This window comes from Pyxicephalus adspersus, chromosome 5 (genome assembly GCF_032062135.1).
Source record: "Pyxicephalus adspersus chromosome 5, UCB_Pads_2.0, whole genome shotgun sequence".
In the NCBI taxonomy this organism is placed as follows: Eukaryota; Metazoa; Chordata; class Amphibia; order Anura; family Pyxicephalidae; genus Pyxicephalus; species Pyxicephalus adspersus.
In genome coordinates, this window is record NC_092862.1 from 88,570,015 (window position 1) to 88,586,071 (window position 16,057).

Here is a 16,057-nt window from a genome sequence, read left to right on the forward strand (position 1 = left end):
CCCTTCTTGCTCCTCCTGATGCTGGCTGTGTGCTATGGAATGTAATGTCACCCTCATCCTCCTCCCCATTTCTTCCCCTCCTCTCCCATCTCCACTTTCCATCAGGCCATGCAGGGTATTATCAAGCAGAAAGATGATGGGTATGATGTTGTTCCAGCCTGACCGTTCCCGACTCACATTTGTGGCCTGCTCAAAGGGGACCCATTAGCTTGCACAGCATCTGCAGCCACTGGTCACTGGTAAAATAACTCAGTTGTGTGGCTGTACCAGGGGGCCTGCTGCCTCAATGCACCACACTGACCAAGTAATGGTGGATGGCTAGCTTTTGCTCACACAGATGCTGGAGCATGTGCAGGGTGGAGTTCCATCTAGTCAGTGTCACAAATGAGTCTATGCAGTGGCGACCTCTGTTGGCACTGGATCTTGCTAAGCACCATGGCGGACATGGCTGCAGATGGAGCGAGCCTTTCTCAGTAAGTCCTGCAGTCCTGGGTATGTGCAGAGGAACCTCTGCACCACCAGGTTCAGTACGTGTGCAATGCAGGGCACATGTGATATACAGCCCATGCGCAACGCGACCACATGGTTGTCCCTGTTGTAGCACACTACGTTGCCTGTTCCCCGTGAGGACGTCAACCAAGCCTCAACCTCTCTGTACATGTATTGGTCCCTTCTGTGACTGAAGTTAGAAGATCTGTGAGACAAGCTGCACGTGAGGTTATCTGGCTGTCTCTTTGTTTTTACTTTGTGTTTGTTGTTTCTAATGACCACACCCCTTGTATCAGCTGCAGCTGATGGTCATTACTGCTCCTCCATTTAGTCTGGCCTCACACTTCATGCTATGCGGTTTATATTCACTCCTGGGATGTGAAGAGCTGGTGTGTTGTCCTCTTCAGAGTTCCTGCTTCTCTATTTGCTATTAAGTTGAACTACTTTTGGTGTTTTGTTGTTCTTTGGTTGTTACTAGGCCTCAGGAAGACACTGGTTCTTTCATCAGGGAAGGAACCAGTAGTCTCAAGCCCAGTCACTACTCCTAGGGCTATGCAGGGCTACTAGGGCCTAGGTTCCCGTGTATGAGTATTCCCGCCATCAGGGGATATTCATACTGTCAGGAGTTAGGGCTAGGTTAGGGTGTCTGTAAGGGGTGACCATTCCCTTTTCGCTAGCCATTGGAGGCCTAGTCCCTTGTATTTACCTTTCTGTTTCCCTCCCCTCCCTGGTATCCGTGACAGTACAAAGCGAACAAGAGTTCTTTTGCGGTAAGACTTTTCTCCCCCAAAGACACCAGTTTCAGCAACGCGTCTGCTTGAGGGAGCCGTAGTGGCGTGCCTGCTTAACCACAGTGTCCTCCGCTGCTGGCCGACACTGAGAATGCCAGTGCCCGGGAGAGGTTTTCCATTGCATGTGCATGTAAACTGGGTACAGCTGTGCAGGAGAAGTAATGCCTGCTTGGTATATTCCACCACTGCTCGGCACAGGCCATCAGGTCACGGAAGGGAGCCGAGTCCACAATGCTGTATGACAGTAGCTGCAAGGCCAATAGTTTGGCTAGACGTGAATTGAGTTCAATGACTCTTTTGTTGGTTGGGCCCGTAGCCTGATGCCTTGCGCAGAACTGCGGTAGAGTGGGCTGAAAGAACTGGGAGCTAGGGGAGCTGAAGGGGTCACTGGAGTACCCATCTTGTGGCGATGAACGTCAGCTGACACCATGAAACCTGCGGGCAGAAGCTGATACTTCCTCGCAGCTGGAAGTCTGGCTGGCAACATACCTAGACGTACTAGCAATGACAATTGGAGGTGGAGAAGGAGTCAATGGAGGTGGAAAAAGAGACGATGACGTGGTTGCACCTCCTTCAAGAGAACGCAAGTAGTGCTCCCACTTTGTTTTGTGGTTCTTGCACTTGTGGGAAATGTTGTACCCAAACAGGGATGCTGTACCCAAATGTGATCCGGCCTGCCCTCTGCGGATCTGCTTGTAGCACAGGATGCCGATTTGCTATGCACCCGTCATCGTCTCTCAGCGTGAAAAAGGACCACACTGGAGAGGTGTGTGCAACCACTCTGCTGCTCTTTTTCTTTGCCTGTGTCTGCTGGGTGCCCTGCGTCTGCTCCATCTCCCCCATGGCCACATCATCTAACATCTGTCCCTTTTTTGGGACACACATGAGGCAGATTTGTGACCCCCTTCCATCCCAAGTCTGTTGCTGCTGCTGCCTTTTCTCTACATCTGTTTCAAAACTGCTGCTAGCCCTTACACGCATCAGTGGTTCCTTGGTAACATCAGTCATCATCATCCTCATTTTTTTTATGCCAATCTCTGCACATGAAGCCACTGATCCAGAACCCTCATCCAATAAGTGCTGACCACATTTTCCAAGGCTCTTGGTCTGCCTCCTCTTCTGAAATTCGCACAGATCCTCAGGCTGTTCATCAAACAACAAGGGTGAGTCATCAGGAGGTACAGGCACATTAGCCACGCTAACTCATGTCTTTGCTCCTGTCATGGCTGTGCTGGTTGCTGCTGCAGAAGAGTCTTCTGCACTTAAGGCCCCTGAGACCCAGTCCACAATGCTGTCCACATGACGTGGCTGTATGATTGTATTCCGCCCTCTCAATACATCTACCAGCATACAGGTGCTCCATACACATCTCAGACATGTTTGACAACTTGTGCTGCTGCCTCCAACAGTTTGCTGCTGACTTATAATGGTGGACTCCCGAGGCATATGCCCCCTGCCAGATGCTGCAGGTCGCTAAACGCCACGCCTTCCCGAGTCTACTGCTTATCTTTTACTTATTTGGGCAAAAATGTACCTGTACCATATGGTTTCTTTGGTAAATGGCAGGAGGTATCAAATACTTAAATATCTGTATTTTTTTGATAGGACAGAATTTTTTTATGGAACCAACAGGCTTCTTTAGTAAATAGGAACAGGTAGCATCAAAAACTGAAATATCTGTATATATACAGATATACAGAAGGCTCCTAAACTGTCCGTCACAATGCATGTCTCTCCCTGCTTCTATCCTTCACACAGAACACAAGTTGTAGTGACTAACCCCTACCTCCTTCCCTGTATATTATGCCGGTGCTCAGATCTCTCCTGATTGGCTGCTGGGCCTTGCTATGCATCCTGGGAGCAACTGATTCGCTCCCAGTCGTGATTCCCACCGGAAAGTTGCCGTTACCGCCCCCTGCTTTTTTTGTTAGTTTGGCGAGAACACAACCTCATGGCAAATCACAAGGCTGTTCTCATTTACATGTTCGGTAAGTGAGAAAAGCCTGATTCACCACAAGATCGAACTTAAAAATCTTGTTCGCTCATCCCAAATCATCATTATATGAGCTAAATTCGGTGACATAGGTTGGTGTGGATATTCCCTTAAATATTTTCAGCCAGTCTAGGGGCTAATATTGCTGAAAACTTCCTATAATACTGAGCTGAAAAGCCATCTGGCCTTGGAGACTTGGTAGTTTTTAGAGATTTAATAGGCGCCAGGATCTCCTTTGGCAAAATGTCAGATTCTATCATCTCAGGCCATTTGTGATGTTAAGGTAGGAAGACTCAAATTTGAGAAAAGCTTATAAGCTGTAAAACGTGGCACTGGACCCATTGACATTGAAAATAATTTTTTTAAATTGTTTGCAGATGGTCTTGGGGTTGGCCGTCAATATACCTCTAGCGAGTTTTAGTTTAATTGTTGCCGTGTGGGAACTTCTGAAATTAAGCACATTGGTCCGGGTTTATTCGCTCTCACAAAAAAATTACTACGGGACCAACGGATTTGCTTTTCCACCTGATAGTCCAAAAGAGCATACAGCTCCCCCCTGGTCTGCTGTGCTTCTTTGAATTGAGGTTTAGATGGATTCTGTTTCAAATGAGCTTCCAAATTTGCTAACCTCCTTCGTAATTCAATAATTCTTTGAGCCCGATGTTTCTTTAGACGTGAGGCAATTTCTATCATATTACCCCGTAATGTTGCTTTATGGGCATCCCATAGTGTGATGGGTGGTTCCTATCTTTTAACCTCCTGGGCGGTTCATTTCTGCCTGGATTTATGTCTAAAAGCGGTACATTGTTCACAAAAATGTATTGTACAGTATAATACAATGGGTATAAAATAAAGTTGGAAACACAATCATGTCAAAATATTAAATTACATTTTTTTTTTTTAATTTATAAATTTAAAAAAAAAAATGTACTTTAATAATATACTATAAAATAAATGTTCATGCAAGACAATGTACTCCTTTTTTACATATAAATCCACTGTATTGCATTCAATACAGTTATTTTGTATTGAATGCAATACAAATGAAATTTGAATTTCCCGCCCCACTGGCAACGTACACACGCACCAACATCACCTGGGAACTCTCCGGTAACTCATCGAGTGCAGAAGACACAGGAGGAAGAGGAAAGAAGACCCAAAGGAAGAGAGAAGACGCAAAAGACGACGTGAGACGCCTGCGGATCAGGTAGGACTCAATTTATCGTTTTTTTTCCCCATAGGTTTACCTACCCCGAGTGTGACTCGGGCTTACCGCTTTTAGCTTCTTTTTCTACCCCGAGTCACACTCGGGTTACCGCCCAGGAGGTTAAAAGGGAGCAATGCCTACAGACCGGTAAGTTTACCTTCTTTAGTTGGAAAGGTCCTGGAGAGTTTGATAAAGAACCACATAGAGGAGTTTCTGCTAGAAAATATTATAAAGTGATAGCTAGCATGAATTTAAGAAAGACAGAAGCTGTCAAACAAATTTACTCTCCCTTTGGGAGGAAGTAGGTAAACGGCTAGACAGTGGAGTAGCAGTTGATATAGTGTTCTTGGACTTTGCAAAAGCATTTGACGCAGTACCCCAAAAATGGTAATATGCAAGTTAGGGTCTGTAGGTTTAGAGAATTCAATCTGCAAATTGACAGAAAACAGGGAGCAATGATTTAATGATTCATACTCTAAATAGTCTAAGGTTATTGGTGGTGTATCCCGGGGTTCAGTGTTGGGACCTACTGTTTAACATTTTTATAAATTTTGTAGCGTTTGGGATGAAAAGTACCTTTTCTGTGTTTGCGGATCACACAAAACTATGTAAGTATTAAGCATTAGGAATGTCTATAATCTTTAAGCAGACCTGCATGCACGGTTTGATTGGACTGACACTTGGAAATTGACTTTTAATATTGATAAATAACCTTAAACCTTTAAAAAAAAAAAAAGATATTGTTGAATAGGAGAGCGTGCAGAGGACAACTAAACTAATAAAAGAAATTATCACCCAGTATAAATATATAAAGAGTCAATATAGAGAACTTTTTTAATGATTATTCACTCTAAGGTTATTACAAAGGACAAGGGGCAATCTTTGCATAAGAAATTTTATCTCCAGCTAAGGAAGGGATTTTTTACTGTAAGGTCTGTGAAAATGTGGAATAGGCTCCTTCAGGAAGTAGTTTCAGCAACTACTATAGATTGCTTTAAGAAAACGCTTGATGCTTTTCTAGAAGCACATATTTTACCTGGGTATTAAAGTTTTAAAGTAAATACAACAGAGACTTTTAATCCAGGGAACATTCCATTGCCTCATGGGATCAGGAAGGAAGTCTTTTTTTTTTTTTTTTTTTTTTTTCCCCCCTGTTGGAGCAAATTGAACCAGGGTTTTTTTTTGCCTTCCTTTTGGATCAACTATGCCTATAGGGTTTTTACCCGGGATATTTTTATTTCCCTAGTGGTTAAAGTTGATAGACATTTTTTTTTTTTCAACCTTTCGGACTATGAAGCTATGAAGCTATAGTGGATCCAACAAGAATCATCAGGCCCAGCTGAGATTGTCACAATGAAAAAAAAATGCAGCAGTCTTAACCACCTTGGCGATATTCCCGAGTGTTGCTCGGGGTGAAATTTACATACTAAAAGCAGTAACCCCGAGCCACACTTGGGGTAGGAAAAAAATCCTACCTGTTCCCCTCAATCCAGTGGTGTCCTTTAGCGATCCCCGGCTCGCTTCTGAATCACATCCTCGGCTCGATCAATGTGCTGCATTAAGCTTCGGCACGCTGGGGAGGCGTGGTCGGGTGGAAAATTTAAAAAACAGATTACATTGTAATCTGCTTTTAAAACATTGATCACAGTAAAAAAGTTATAAAAATTAAATCCAAATAATAAATCCAAAAGTTTTTTCTATTGTGCTGTTGTTTGGACAAATTTAAAAAAAGTTTAATTTTTTATTAGTTTAATTTATTGATAATTTTATTTTTAAAATTATTGATAATTTATTATATTATAATTTAGGATTTGTGTTTTAAACTTTATCATACCTAGTTATTCCTAGGAATTACAGGCCTAAAATAATAAACCACAAATTTCCACGCAAAACAATGTACCGCTTTTGACAAAATATGAACATAATTAGACCGCCGGGGGTTAAATACCTTTTCTTTGATGTGGTGACAGAAAAAAAATGGGATTGATGTACCTGTTATTTTTTGGATGTAATTTTATTTTCTCCACTTCAATTCCTTTATCCTGGTTTCCTGAGTGGGAAAATGTGTAGGGACTTCTAGCGTAGCTGGGAACCACTCTGATAAGAAGCATCTGCTTCTTATCAGTCTATTTCCTTGCACCACACCTGTACTCAGGTCATCTGGTGTGGCACTTTGAGGGTTGACCTTAACCTCCCTGGCAGTCTGAATGATAGTATATATTAATGTAAAAACAGTACATTTAAAAAATTTTATAATTTTAAATTTCCTGCCTGGTCCTGCCTCCCAGCCACATGGTCCTGCTCTTCAGCCACACACTGCACTGCCCAGCCCGACCGACCTCTGCTTCCCCTGGCCGAACGTTAACACACCAGGGACGCAGATGCCGACCAGGAAGAAGATGCCAGGCATCACCGGAGGACGCTGCGGGCAGTGATGGAGGAAGCTGCGGGCTCGTGGGGATCAGGTAAGACTTGAAACTTCCTGGCAATTCTACCCTTAGTGTGGCTCGGGGTTACTGCTTTTGGTATGTGTAATTCACCCCGAGCCACACTCTGGATTACCGCTTGGGAGGTTAATATTTCAGTTCAATTTCAACAAGCTTATTCCAAGCCTACATTCCTTCTGCTTTCATCAAAAAGGCAAAGCAGCTTTCATGCTTGATAAGCAATAAAAGTGTGTATATGTACATATGAGTGTATATAGTGTGTGTGTGTATGTAATTTATAAAATGATGAACAATTTTGGGGAATTTGGGAAATTTTGTGATGTCATATTTTTACCTGACCGTACAGTAAACCTGAAATTTTTATATAGGGCACAAAATGCAGCCATACTATCTAATAATAAAAACTATTATCAATAAAAATCTCAATAAAATAAATATGAACACATACATTCATGGTTTTTATTTTTATAACTATTATTTAAAAGGTTAAAAACATGTAAAATCGCATAGGCTCAGTCTGTACAGGTTAAAGTACATTTCACTTGGTTATAATGAGTCACTTGCTATTAAACTATCTTGTGCGCATGATTGTTGGCCACCAGCAGATGGCACTGCGTCTTTCTGTAAACTGTATAACAAACTGTTTAATAACTCCACTTGTCTCTGGGGGCTGAGATCTGTCAAAAATGTAGCAGTGTGGGTCTGTGTTTCAATGGGGCTCCTGCCACTTTTGCATACCATCGGGCTACTGAACAACAGTTGTTTTGACAGATATTATTATTATTATTATTATTATACAGTATTTATATAGCGCCATCATATTACGCAGCGCTGTACAAAGTCCAGAGTTGTGTCACTAACTGTCCCTCAAAGGAGCTCACAATCTAATGTCCCTACTATAGTCATATGTCATTAATGTAGTCTAGGTCAATTTAGGGGGAAGCCAATGAACCTCACTGCATGTTTTTGGGATGTGGGAGGAAACCGGAGCACCCAGAGGAAACCCACGCAGACACGGGGAGAACCTGCAAACTCCATGCAGATAGTGTCCTGGCTGGGATTCGAACCTAGGACCTAGCGCTGCAAAGGCCAGAGTGCTAACCCCTGAGCCACCGTGCCTAATGAAGGAACAAACGCTTTTCTCAGGCAATGATTTGGACACAAGTAATTTAGCTCTAAGAGCACCCCACAAAACTAACTATACTGGATGCAGACTGGGACAAAATGTTGCCAAACTCACAGCTTTAAGTTTATCTTCATACCTGTCAGGGTGTAACTTGTGGGAAGCGGAGCTGCAGCAATCTACTGTGAGCTGACCTTTTCCAGCAGGGGGAAGAATTAATTGGTATTCTTTTGAGATCTGATTGCCATTGACAGAGACCTAATGAACCACCCGATGCCTCATCAGAGTGTGTGAAACCGCAGGATACAAGTAAGTCTTCTCTTGCTCTCGACTTGACACAGTGTGCCTATGGGCACAACGAATGTTCATCTTAACCAAGTTCTCACGGGTATCCCAGCAAGTCCTAATCTCTAAATTGTATATCCACTGAGATGGGAGCCACAAAGTAAAGTGGGGCACCCACTATGTGCACCTGATGATTGTATGACAGGAGAATTCCTGGGGCCCTCTCATACCTGTTACCAGTGACAATATCATCAGTGACAGGGCCTAGTGTGCCTTAGGTCTAAACTTTGATCACACTTTTTATTCCCCAACTACCTTTCCTCACTAAACCCCACTTTTTCTAAAATCACATATCTGGATCGGGCTGCCCATTCATTTAACCACACTCTACCTCTGGCTCTGGACAAAGTGTCCCCTGTCATTTTCTGCTACCCCGGGGGGGGGGGTGTCCTGTTGTACCTTAATTCTAATGGCAATGGGAGACAATCAGTTAAAGCCTAACTGTATTCAAAATGAAATAAAACAAAGTCCAATGGTAATCAGGTAATTGACTGAATGCAGACTATAAAATAGGTGTTGTACAGAATGTTTATAGGCCAAATGTGCTTGCATATTGTATTACAATGATTTCACCCCATCTCCGCCAGTTTGATGGTAAGTTATTAATGTGACTAAGTGAAGCCTAAAGTAGAATAGAAAAACAATATCTGACAGACTATATTTCTCTGCATCCATACATTATAGGGTAAACCATGTGATTGTACAAGGAGGAGCAGGATTTATAGTAATAGGAAGTAGGTGGTGAGCAGTAGGCAATAAAGGACCTTAATCTGTTAACCAGAAATTAAAGGTAATTAAAGGTCCAGGATGTATGGATAGGTGCATAGTGAAAACACAGCTACACTATGGTTTAAGTTGTAAAATTCAGTTCTAATGGTCATGTTTTATAATTTATTAAGAAATTGCCTTAAATAAAAACATACAAAAAGAATAACAAACTTAACAACCTAGCTATAGCAGGCCCCTATATTGTTCGCAGGGCTTTAAATTTCAAAACTGTAAAAATTGGAGTGAACTGTAACCAAAGAATCATGAAACTTAAATTGTTTTACAAAACCATGTAAAAACCTAAACTTTTTTGCTGGGTGGAGTGTGTTAAACATTACAAATTTGCTCAAAAGGTGGTACAGCAAAGCACTGTCAGGGTAAGAGAAGACCAAGATGACAGTAAAGTCACTGTCAAGTGACCCAAGATTAGCATAAGAAAAAAAGTGTCTGTCGGTCTGTGCCGATCAGTTAGGAAAGAGTATGGGCAATGCAAATCTATATACAGCACTGAGTAAAAGAATAAAGGACAGAAAACAATTTAGGAAGGTGTCCGCATTCCAATGCAAGTCTACCACTAAAAGTCCACACCTCTCCAGGGGAAATTCAGTTCATCTTACAACAGGTAGTGTAAAACTTTGATATAGGACAGGGGTGTTAAACTCTGGCCTGTGGGCAAAATCTGGCCCAGCACGTCTTTTTATTTTTTATTTTTGGCCCCCAAAAGAATTCCTAATATGAATTGCAGCGAGCCAGCTGCAGTTCATATTAAGCTGCTTTTCTATAGACGCTATGTACAATACAATGCCGCTACTACAATTCCCGGCATCACTTGCGTTTTAGACCATCAGCCTATGTGTGGGCATGCATTTTATAGACGCAAGTGATGGCGGGAATTGTAGTAGCGGCATCACTCGTGTCTATTGAACAGCAGCCTATGAGTAGACCCCGCGGAGCTTATACTGACAGGTAAACTCAATAATCAGGATTATTAGGAATTATCATAGAGCTATTGCTAGATTAATTGTTTTACTGTGCCAGAGAATGCAAAGTGAAAACAAATGAATGCAGCAATTCATTTGGTTTCACATTGCATTCTCTGGCAAAGTAAAACAACTATTCTCAATAAGAAGAAACAAGAACACATGAGAAGAGCATGCAGTAATATGCAGTGGATTGATCTAACTAGAAATGTTATAAGAAACAATTCAGTATGCATATTTAAAAAAATATATATGTATATTTAGTTGGTTTTGTTGTAAGAGAAGTTTAAAGTATGTATGTACAGTATATATGTAGGAAGTTTACAGTATGTATGTGTAATAACTTACCTGGTATGTACTATGTTTGTATCCCTTCTTAATTTAGAATTATGTTTTAATACGATTGCATTACAAATTGTGTAGGTATATATGTGTCTGTCCTTCTCAAAGATAATTTTATGTCTTTTTGCTTTACATTTTCTGTTGCAGCTGAAAAAGAAACACCAGATATCAATAGCAAAGAAGCAATAGAGACAAACCAAGATGAAGCAAATAAAGAAAAATCTACTACAACGGCTACACTAAAAATGTCTTTTTCAGAATATAAGCAAATTTCCAATTTACTTGTCTTCTACATGCAGAAGATGGAAGAATGTAAGATTTGCATGCATACCTCTCCAATCCCTTACCTCCAAAACACAAACATAACTTTTAACATTTTTTGTCAGTTTTAGTGTTATGTACCATATATGCATTTTAGGATGTTGCAACTATGGATCTAAAATCTATGGATGACTTCATAAAATATAAAAAAAAAAAATCACACTTTAGTACCTCTTTTGGACGAAAGCAATGTGTCCCTATCTTCATTTTGCTTTGATACTAACAAAATAATGGAAAAATTTATAAAATGTTAGAATAATAATTATCCGAAATAAAATATAGCAGACAAATAGTGTCCAAGCTGGACTATCTTCCTCCTAAAGGATCAGAGGCTTCTTGCTATAGATGAGAACAATCAAATATAGCTATTGTAATTTTTTTACATTGTTCACGAGTTTATAACAGCAAAAAGATTAGCATATTTAAAAAGAAACCACCCAGGAAGGAAGTTTCTATCTTTTAAACTAACCTATAAAATGTATACATTTAGCACAGTACTATAATTGTGCATCTGATAGAACAATGGTGTGTTGGTCACAAGCTTGATGTATGTAATTAAAGTCACATACTTTGAGACAATGTGGAAAAACATAAGGTGAAAGTAATTCAATGGTATGAGGCAAAAGCCTTATATATAGAATATTTTATGATTCCTTATAAAAATAATAAACTCCACACCATGAGTAAATTTGTTTATTCTGAGACTCAAGAGTTGATATTGGACTATATAGGAACAAATGTAAAATTATATTTTATTTAACTATTCCAATTCTCTATACTGAATAAAACTAAAGCTTTACAGTAGTGAGGTTTCGGTTTTTACAGGAGTAGCTATAATTACACAGCAACCACAGCTGTTATTTTTAACAGGACAAACTATAGACAAGAGTTTGTAAGACTTAAGGTATGGCTGAAATGGAGTCCCAGATGAAAAATACTGCATTAAAAAAACAAACTGGTTAAACACCATGGAAGTGACGTTTTGGAAATCTGCCTGCATCTAATACAATAAAAAGAAATATTTCTATTTATCCCATATATGTCTCTTCCAGAAGTTACACATTGTTAAACAGAAGTTACACAGCTTTTCAAATCTCTTGTTTGTTTGTTTTTTTGTATACTTTTAGCTGAAGACTGTCAATTAACTAAAAGTGACTTGGTGAACTGGTATCTTAAAGAAATTGAAAGTGACATTGAGACTGAATCTGATCTGATTTATAGAAAATCAATGATAGAAAAAGTAATCCATCGGTTAATTAACTATGTAAGTATGAAATGTTTCAGTTATTACAACAAAACATTATTTTAGATCTAGAGTTTAAACTTGCCCTCTTTGTGTTCATTCCTATCTGCTTCTGCCTCTGCTAAACCTGTTTTAGTTTGATTCTTGACCTCTGCAGTGTTGTATAGCACCAAGGTATTCCACTTCTTTCTTCCTGTATTCTAACTAATCTAGGTTTCCTGGAATGCATCCGTTGATTGACCCCTTCCTTTTAAGCATTCACTGTTTCTACCCAGATGGCCAGTTAACTGCCATATATTTACATTTTAGCTTTGCTTGCCACGTTTGAAAAGGATCAGTGGCATTTTTTTTAATCCTTATTTTTAAATCTTCTGGCAAGGGATTTTCTGAAATAGCTAAAAAAAAAAGTAAAGTTCTGAAATGGTCTATTCTAGGTTGGTCAATACAGGAGATGCCTGTCATGAAGGCATTACAACCAAAGATAGACATTCCCTTTTTTTTTTTCTTAGCTTACTTCAACCTGACATCAGGTACAGCTAATTAATATGTTGTCCTTTGCCCTTGCTCTTCGTCCTGGTTCCCTTCCTTTTCACTAGCTTATGCTGAGCAAAGGACCTCTTACTCCCAACCAGTATTTTTTTTTTTTTTTTTTTATTATTTTGTGTGGGGCTAATATTTTAATGCTTTGTCAGAGCTGGCACCTTATGTCCATGTTCAATGGGTTTAGCATCAGGATTGTTAAAACTGAAATAGCAGTGTGTTTCAAGGTGACTTTAAAGGTGACACTATAAAGTGTTAACATATTGCATACACTGCAATATTATAAAGGCTGGTGTCATACTAAAAACATATTTTTCTTTTAAGGATCATATTCTCATAGAACTGAAGAAAACTGACTTAAAGTCCATAGATGACAAAGAAGAGCCTTCAGAAGAGGATTGTATATTAGTAGTTAATCCAAACTATGTTTTGGAGGATTAAAAAAATGCTTTAGTTGGATTGAGAAGCATATCCTCACGTGCTTGATTTCTCATTTACTACTTTACAACTTTCAGTGAAAATATATATGTATATATAAGCATTGGATATGGTTGTTCGAAAGATATTTTATGTATTATTGTATTTCTATGACCTACAATAAATTAAAACTTAATAAAGAGATTTGAATATTTATCATAAGATGGACTGTAACCTGTTGTTGCTGTGTTATAGTCCTTTTTTAATCTTAACCCTATACATCATCACAGAAATATCATTTTCAGCGTTTAGTTATTTTTGTGTTTATTTTTTAGTTAGTTTAGTGTTTAGTTATTTTTGATGTTACAAACACTTTTTGAGGCTGATTAAGGAGATCCTTTTTGGATTGAGATTTTTTTCTAAAATTGTATTGGATGACAAATCATAAATATTAACATCAAGGGGATATACATTTTTTGCCAGTGGATTTGATCCTGTTTTCACTCATTGTATTTGTTGTCAGGTTTCATTTTGCCACCGCTCCAGTTTTCTTTGCTTTCATCTTCCTCTTCAAATTTACCCATTCAAAATTTGTTAAATTATTCTTCAAAATAGCTAGGGTTACAGAAAACAACATTATTAAAAGAACACTTAAAATCACTGGAACCTCTGTCTTTAGAAGGGCTAGTTAAAGTGATTAAAAATACATTGAATGGCGAGGTTATGATGGTGATAATTTGGTATATTACAAAACTTTTTTAATGTGTTTTGGGACCATTATACCAAGGGCATACCAGTGCCAGTTATAGGCTGATCTTATTATCAAATCTGAAAAAGAACTGAAGTTATTTACTAAAATACTTGCTAATAGGTTACGACCTTTCTGTTTAAAACAATTTACCTAGATCAGGTGGGATTTGTATATTCACATGAAGCAAGGGATAACCCAATTAGGGTCATCAATTGGGTTCAAGCCACTAAGAGAGGAAATACCCGCGCTACATCAACAGATGCTCAAAAGTATTTGATGGAGTAAGCTGGTTATTTTTGAGTCATACATATAATTAGATTAGGCTGGAAATAATGATGTTTTTGTGGATCCTGTGGGTGTAAAGGTGTCCCTCAGCCAGTGTAAAAGGAAATGGCCATATGTCTAAACCTTTTGATATTCTAAATGGGACAAGACAAGGTTGTCCCCTTTCTCACCTGATTTTTCTGTTGACGCTAGATGTAGCATTAGGAAAACATTTGATATTAAGGGTCTCTGTGACTTGGACTGGGAGAGAATATTGAAAAGGAATGAAAAGAACACAGAACAGAAACGGGGATGTTTAAAATCTGTTCTACACAAGCACACTGAAAAGATTATTTCAATGGGGAAGTTTAAAAGGCTTAACATAAAACCAATGTGGCTCACAGCTGATAAAGCCATAAAGAACAAGAGAAGGGCATTCCAAAAATATAAAAATGAAGGGTCACCTTTACCATCTGAAAACCATAAAGAATATAACAAAAGATGTAAAAAAAGAGATAAAATGTGCAAAATTACAAAATAAGACAGATTGCAAAGGAAAGTAAGGCAAACCCCAAAATTATTTTTAAATATATTTATAGCAAAAAGATCAGATCTAAGCGTGTAGACCCTAAGAGATGTCTCTGGGTTGTGTACACAAGGGAAAATGGAGTTCAAGTTCAAATTCATAACAGAATCATCACTGCCCTAAAGTCACAATGGCTCAAAATTGATCTGATTGAGAAAAAGTTGGGTAAAATTAAGGTTAACAAAGCACCAGGATCCAATGGATTACATCCACATGTCCTCAAAGAGCTGAGCCTAGTTATTTCAAAGCCATTATTTCTAGTGACTTTTTAACCACTGGCATGGTACCAATGGATTGGCGTAAGGACAATGTGGTTCTTATCTTAAAAAAGGGAGCATCCCAAGTCATTAAAGTCATTACCAGGTAACTACAGACGGGTTAGTTTATTTTAATAATTTTTATTGAAGAATTTTTTAGACATTACAGAAAAAAAAAGACAAAGTAGAAAAAGTACAGAGACAAATTAGGTAAATATAGCAATACAATATATCCAATATCTTATGAATAACACAGAGACATTACAGTTAAGAAAGGGAAAGGAAGCTAACTGAACACAATGGACAATAAAATTGTAATATACAGCATTGCAGAATACATAGATCTAAATAAATTTTGGACTATTTTGATGAATGGTGGGTAGAAATTTTTCCCACACATTCCAATTTGAATGAAACCTGTGGGCTTGGAAATTACTATATGCTAAGGCACGTTCATAATAATAATTTGAGTGTATTTTCAGTACTACCTCAGAAACATTAGGAGTTGTTGAGTGATTCCATTTTGTAACTACAGCACTTCTGGCAGCGATAAGAACGTGAGTAACTATGGTACGGTAACAGAGTGGGAATTTCTCCAGTCCCAAGTTCAAGAGAGCTAATGCCACGTTTGGCTTTGTGAAAAATCCTGTGACTCTCGAAATGAGGACAAAGATAGAATTCCAAAAACTACGGATATTCCTACATTCCCAAAACATATGTAAATAAGTACCTAATTCCCCACATTGCCTCCAACACAATGGAGAATAGTCTGGTACAAATTTTGCTAATCTAAATGGTGTTCTGTACCATCTATATAAGATTTTCTGGTAGTTATCCCAGTGTGATGTACATTTAGAGGCTTTATAGCTATAACTAATTGCAGTTTTCCATTGAGAAAGAGTAAACGTAATCTTTAAGTCCTGTTCCCAGGTGGTAAAAGTATGGGTTTTACTCCAAGTGTTTTTATTTTGGAAAAAATTATAATACACTGAAATACCTCCTTTGGTGCGTGTAAGCCTCTGCGCTCTATGCCACAATATCGCAGGGACCAGAAACTCTTCTTCCGGAAGAGAACTCAGGAAATGATTTATTTGATACATCTTAAAAATATCTAGGAAGGAATGAAACCGTGGTAGATCGGATATATAATGAAATCCTAACTTATGCCAAGATTGGGTATTGAGATTTGGAAT

The 16,057-nt window shown here is 38.9% G+C and overlaps 1 protein-coding gene across 1 annotated transcript in view; it reads left to right on the top strand.

Moving 5' to 3' along the window:
- LOC140331233 (maternal DNA replication licensing factor mcm6) overlaps window positions 1–13,228 on the top strand; it is a 69,242-nt gene extending 56,014 nt beyond the window's left edge. The window contains exons 12-14 of the mRNA XM_072412073.1: window positions 10,633–10,797; window positions 11,934–12,070; window positions 12,914–13,228. Of these exons, the coding sequence (XP_072268174.1) occupies window positions 10,633–10,797; window positions 11,934–12,070; window positions 12,914–13,030 (419 nt within the window). The 3' untranslated portion in view covers window positions 13,031–13,228. The remainder of the gene's footprint in view (window positions 1–10,632; window positions 10,798–11,933; window positions 12,071–12,913) is intronic.
- The last annotated feature ends 2,829 nt before the right edge of the window (window positions 13,229–16,057 follow it).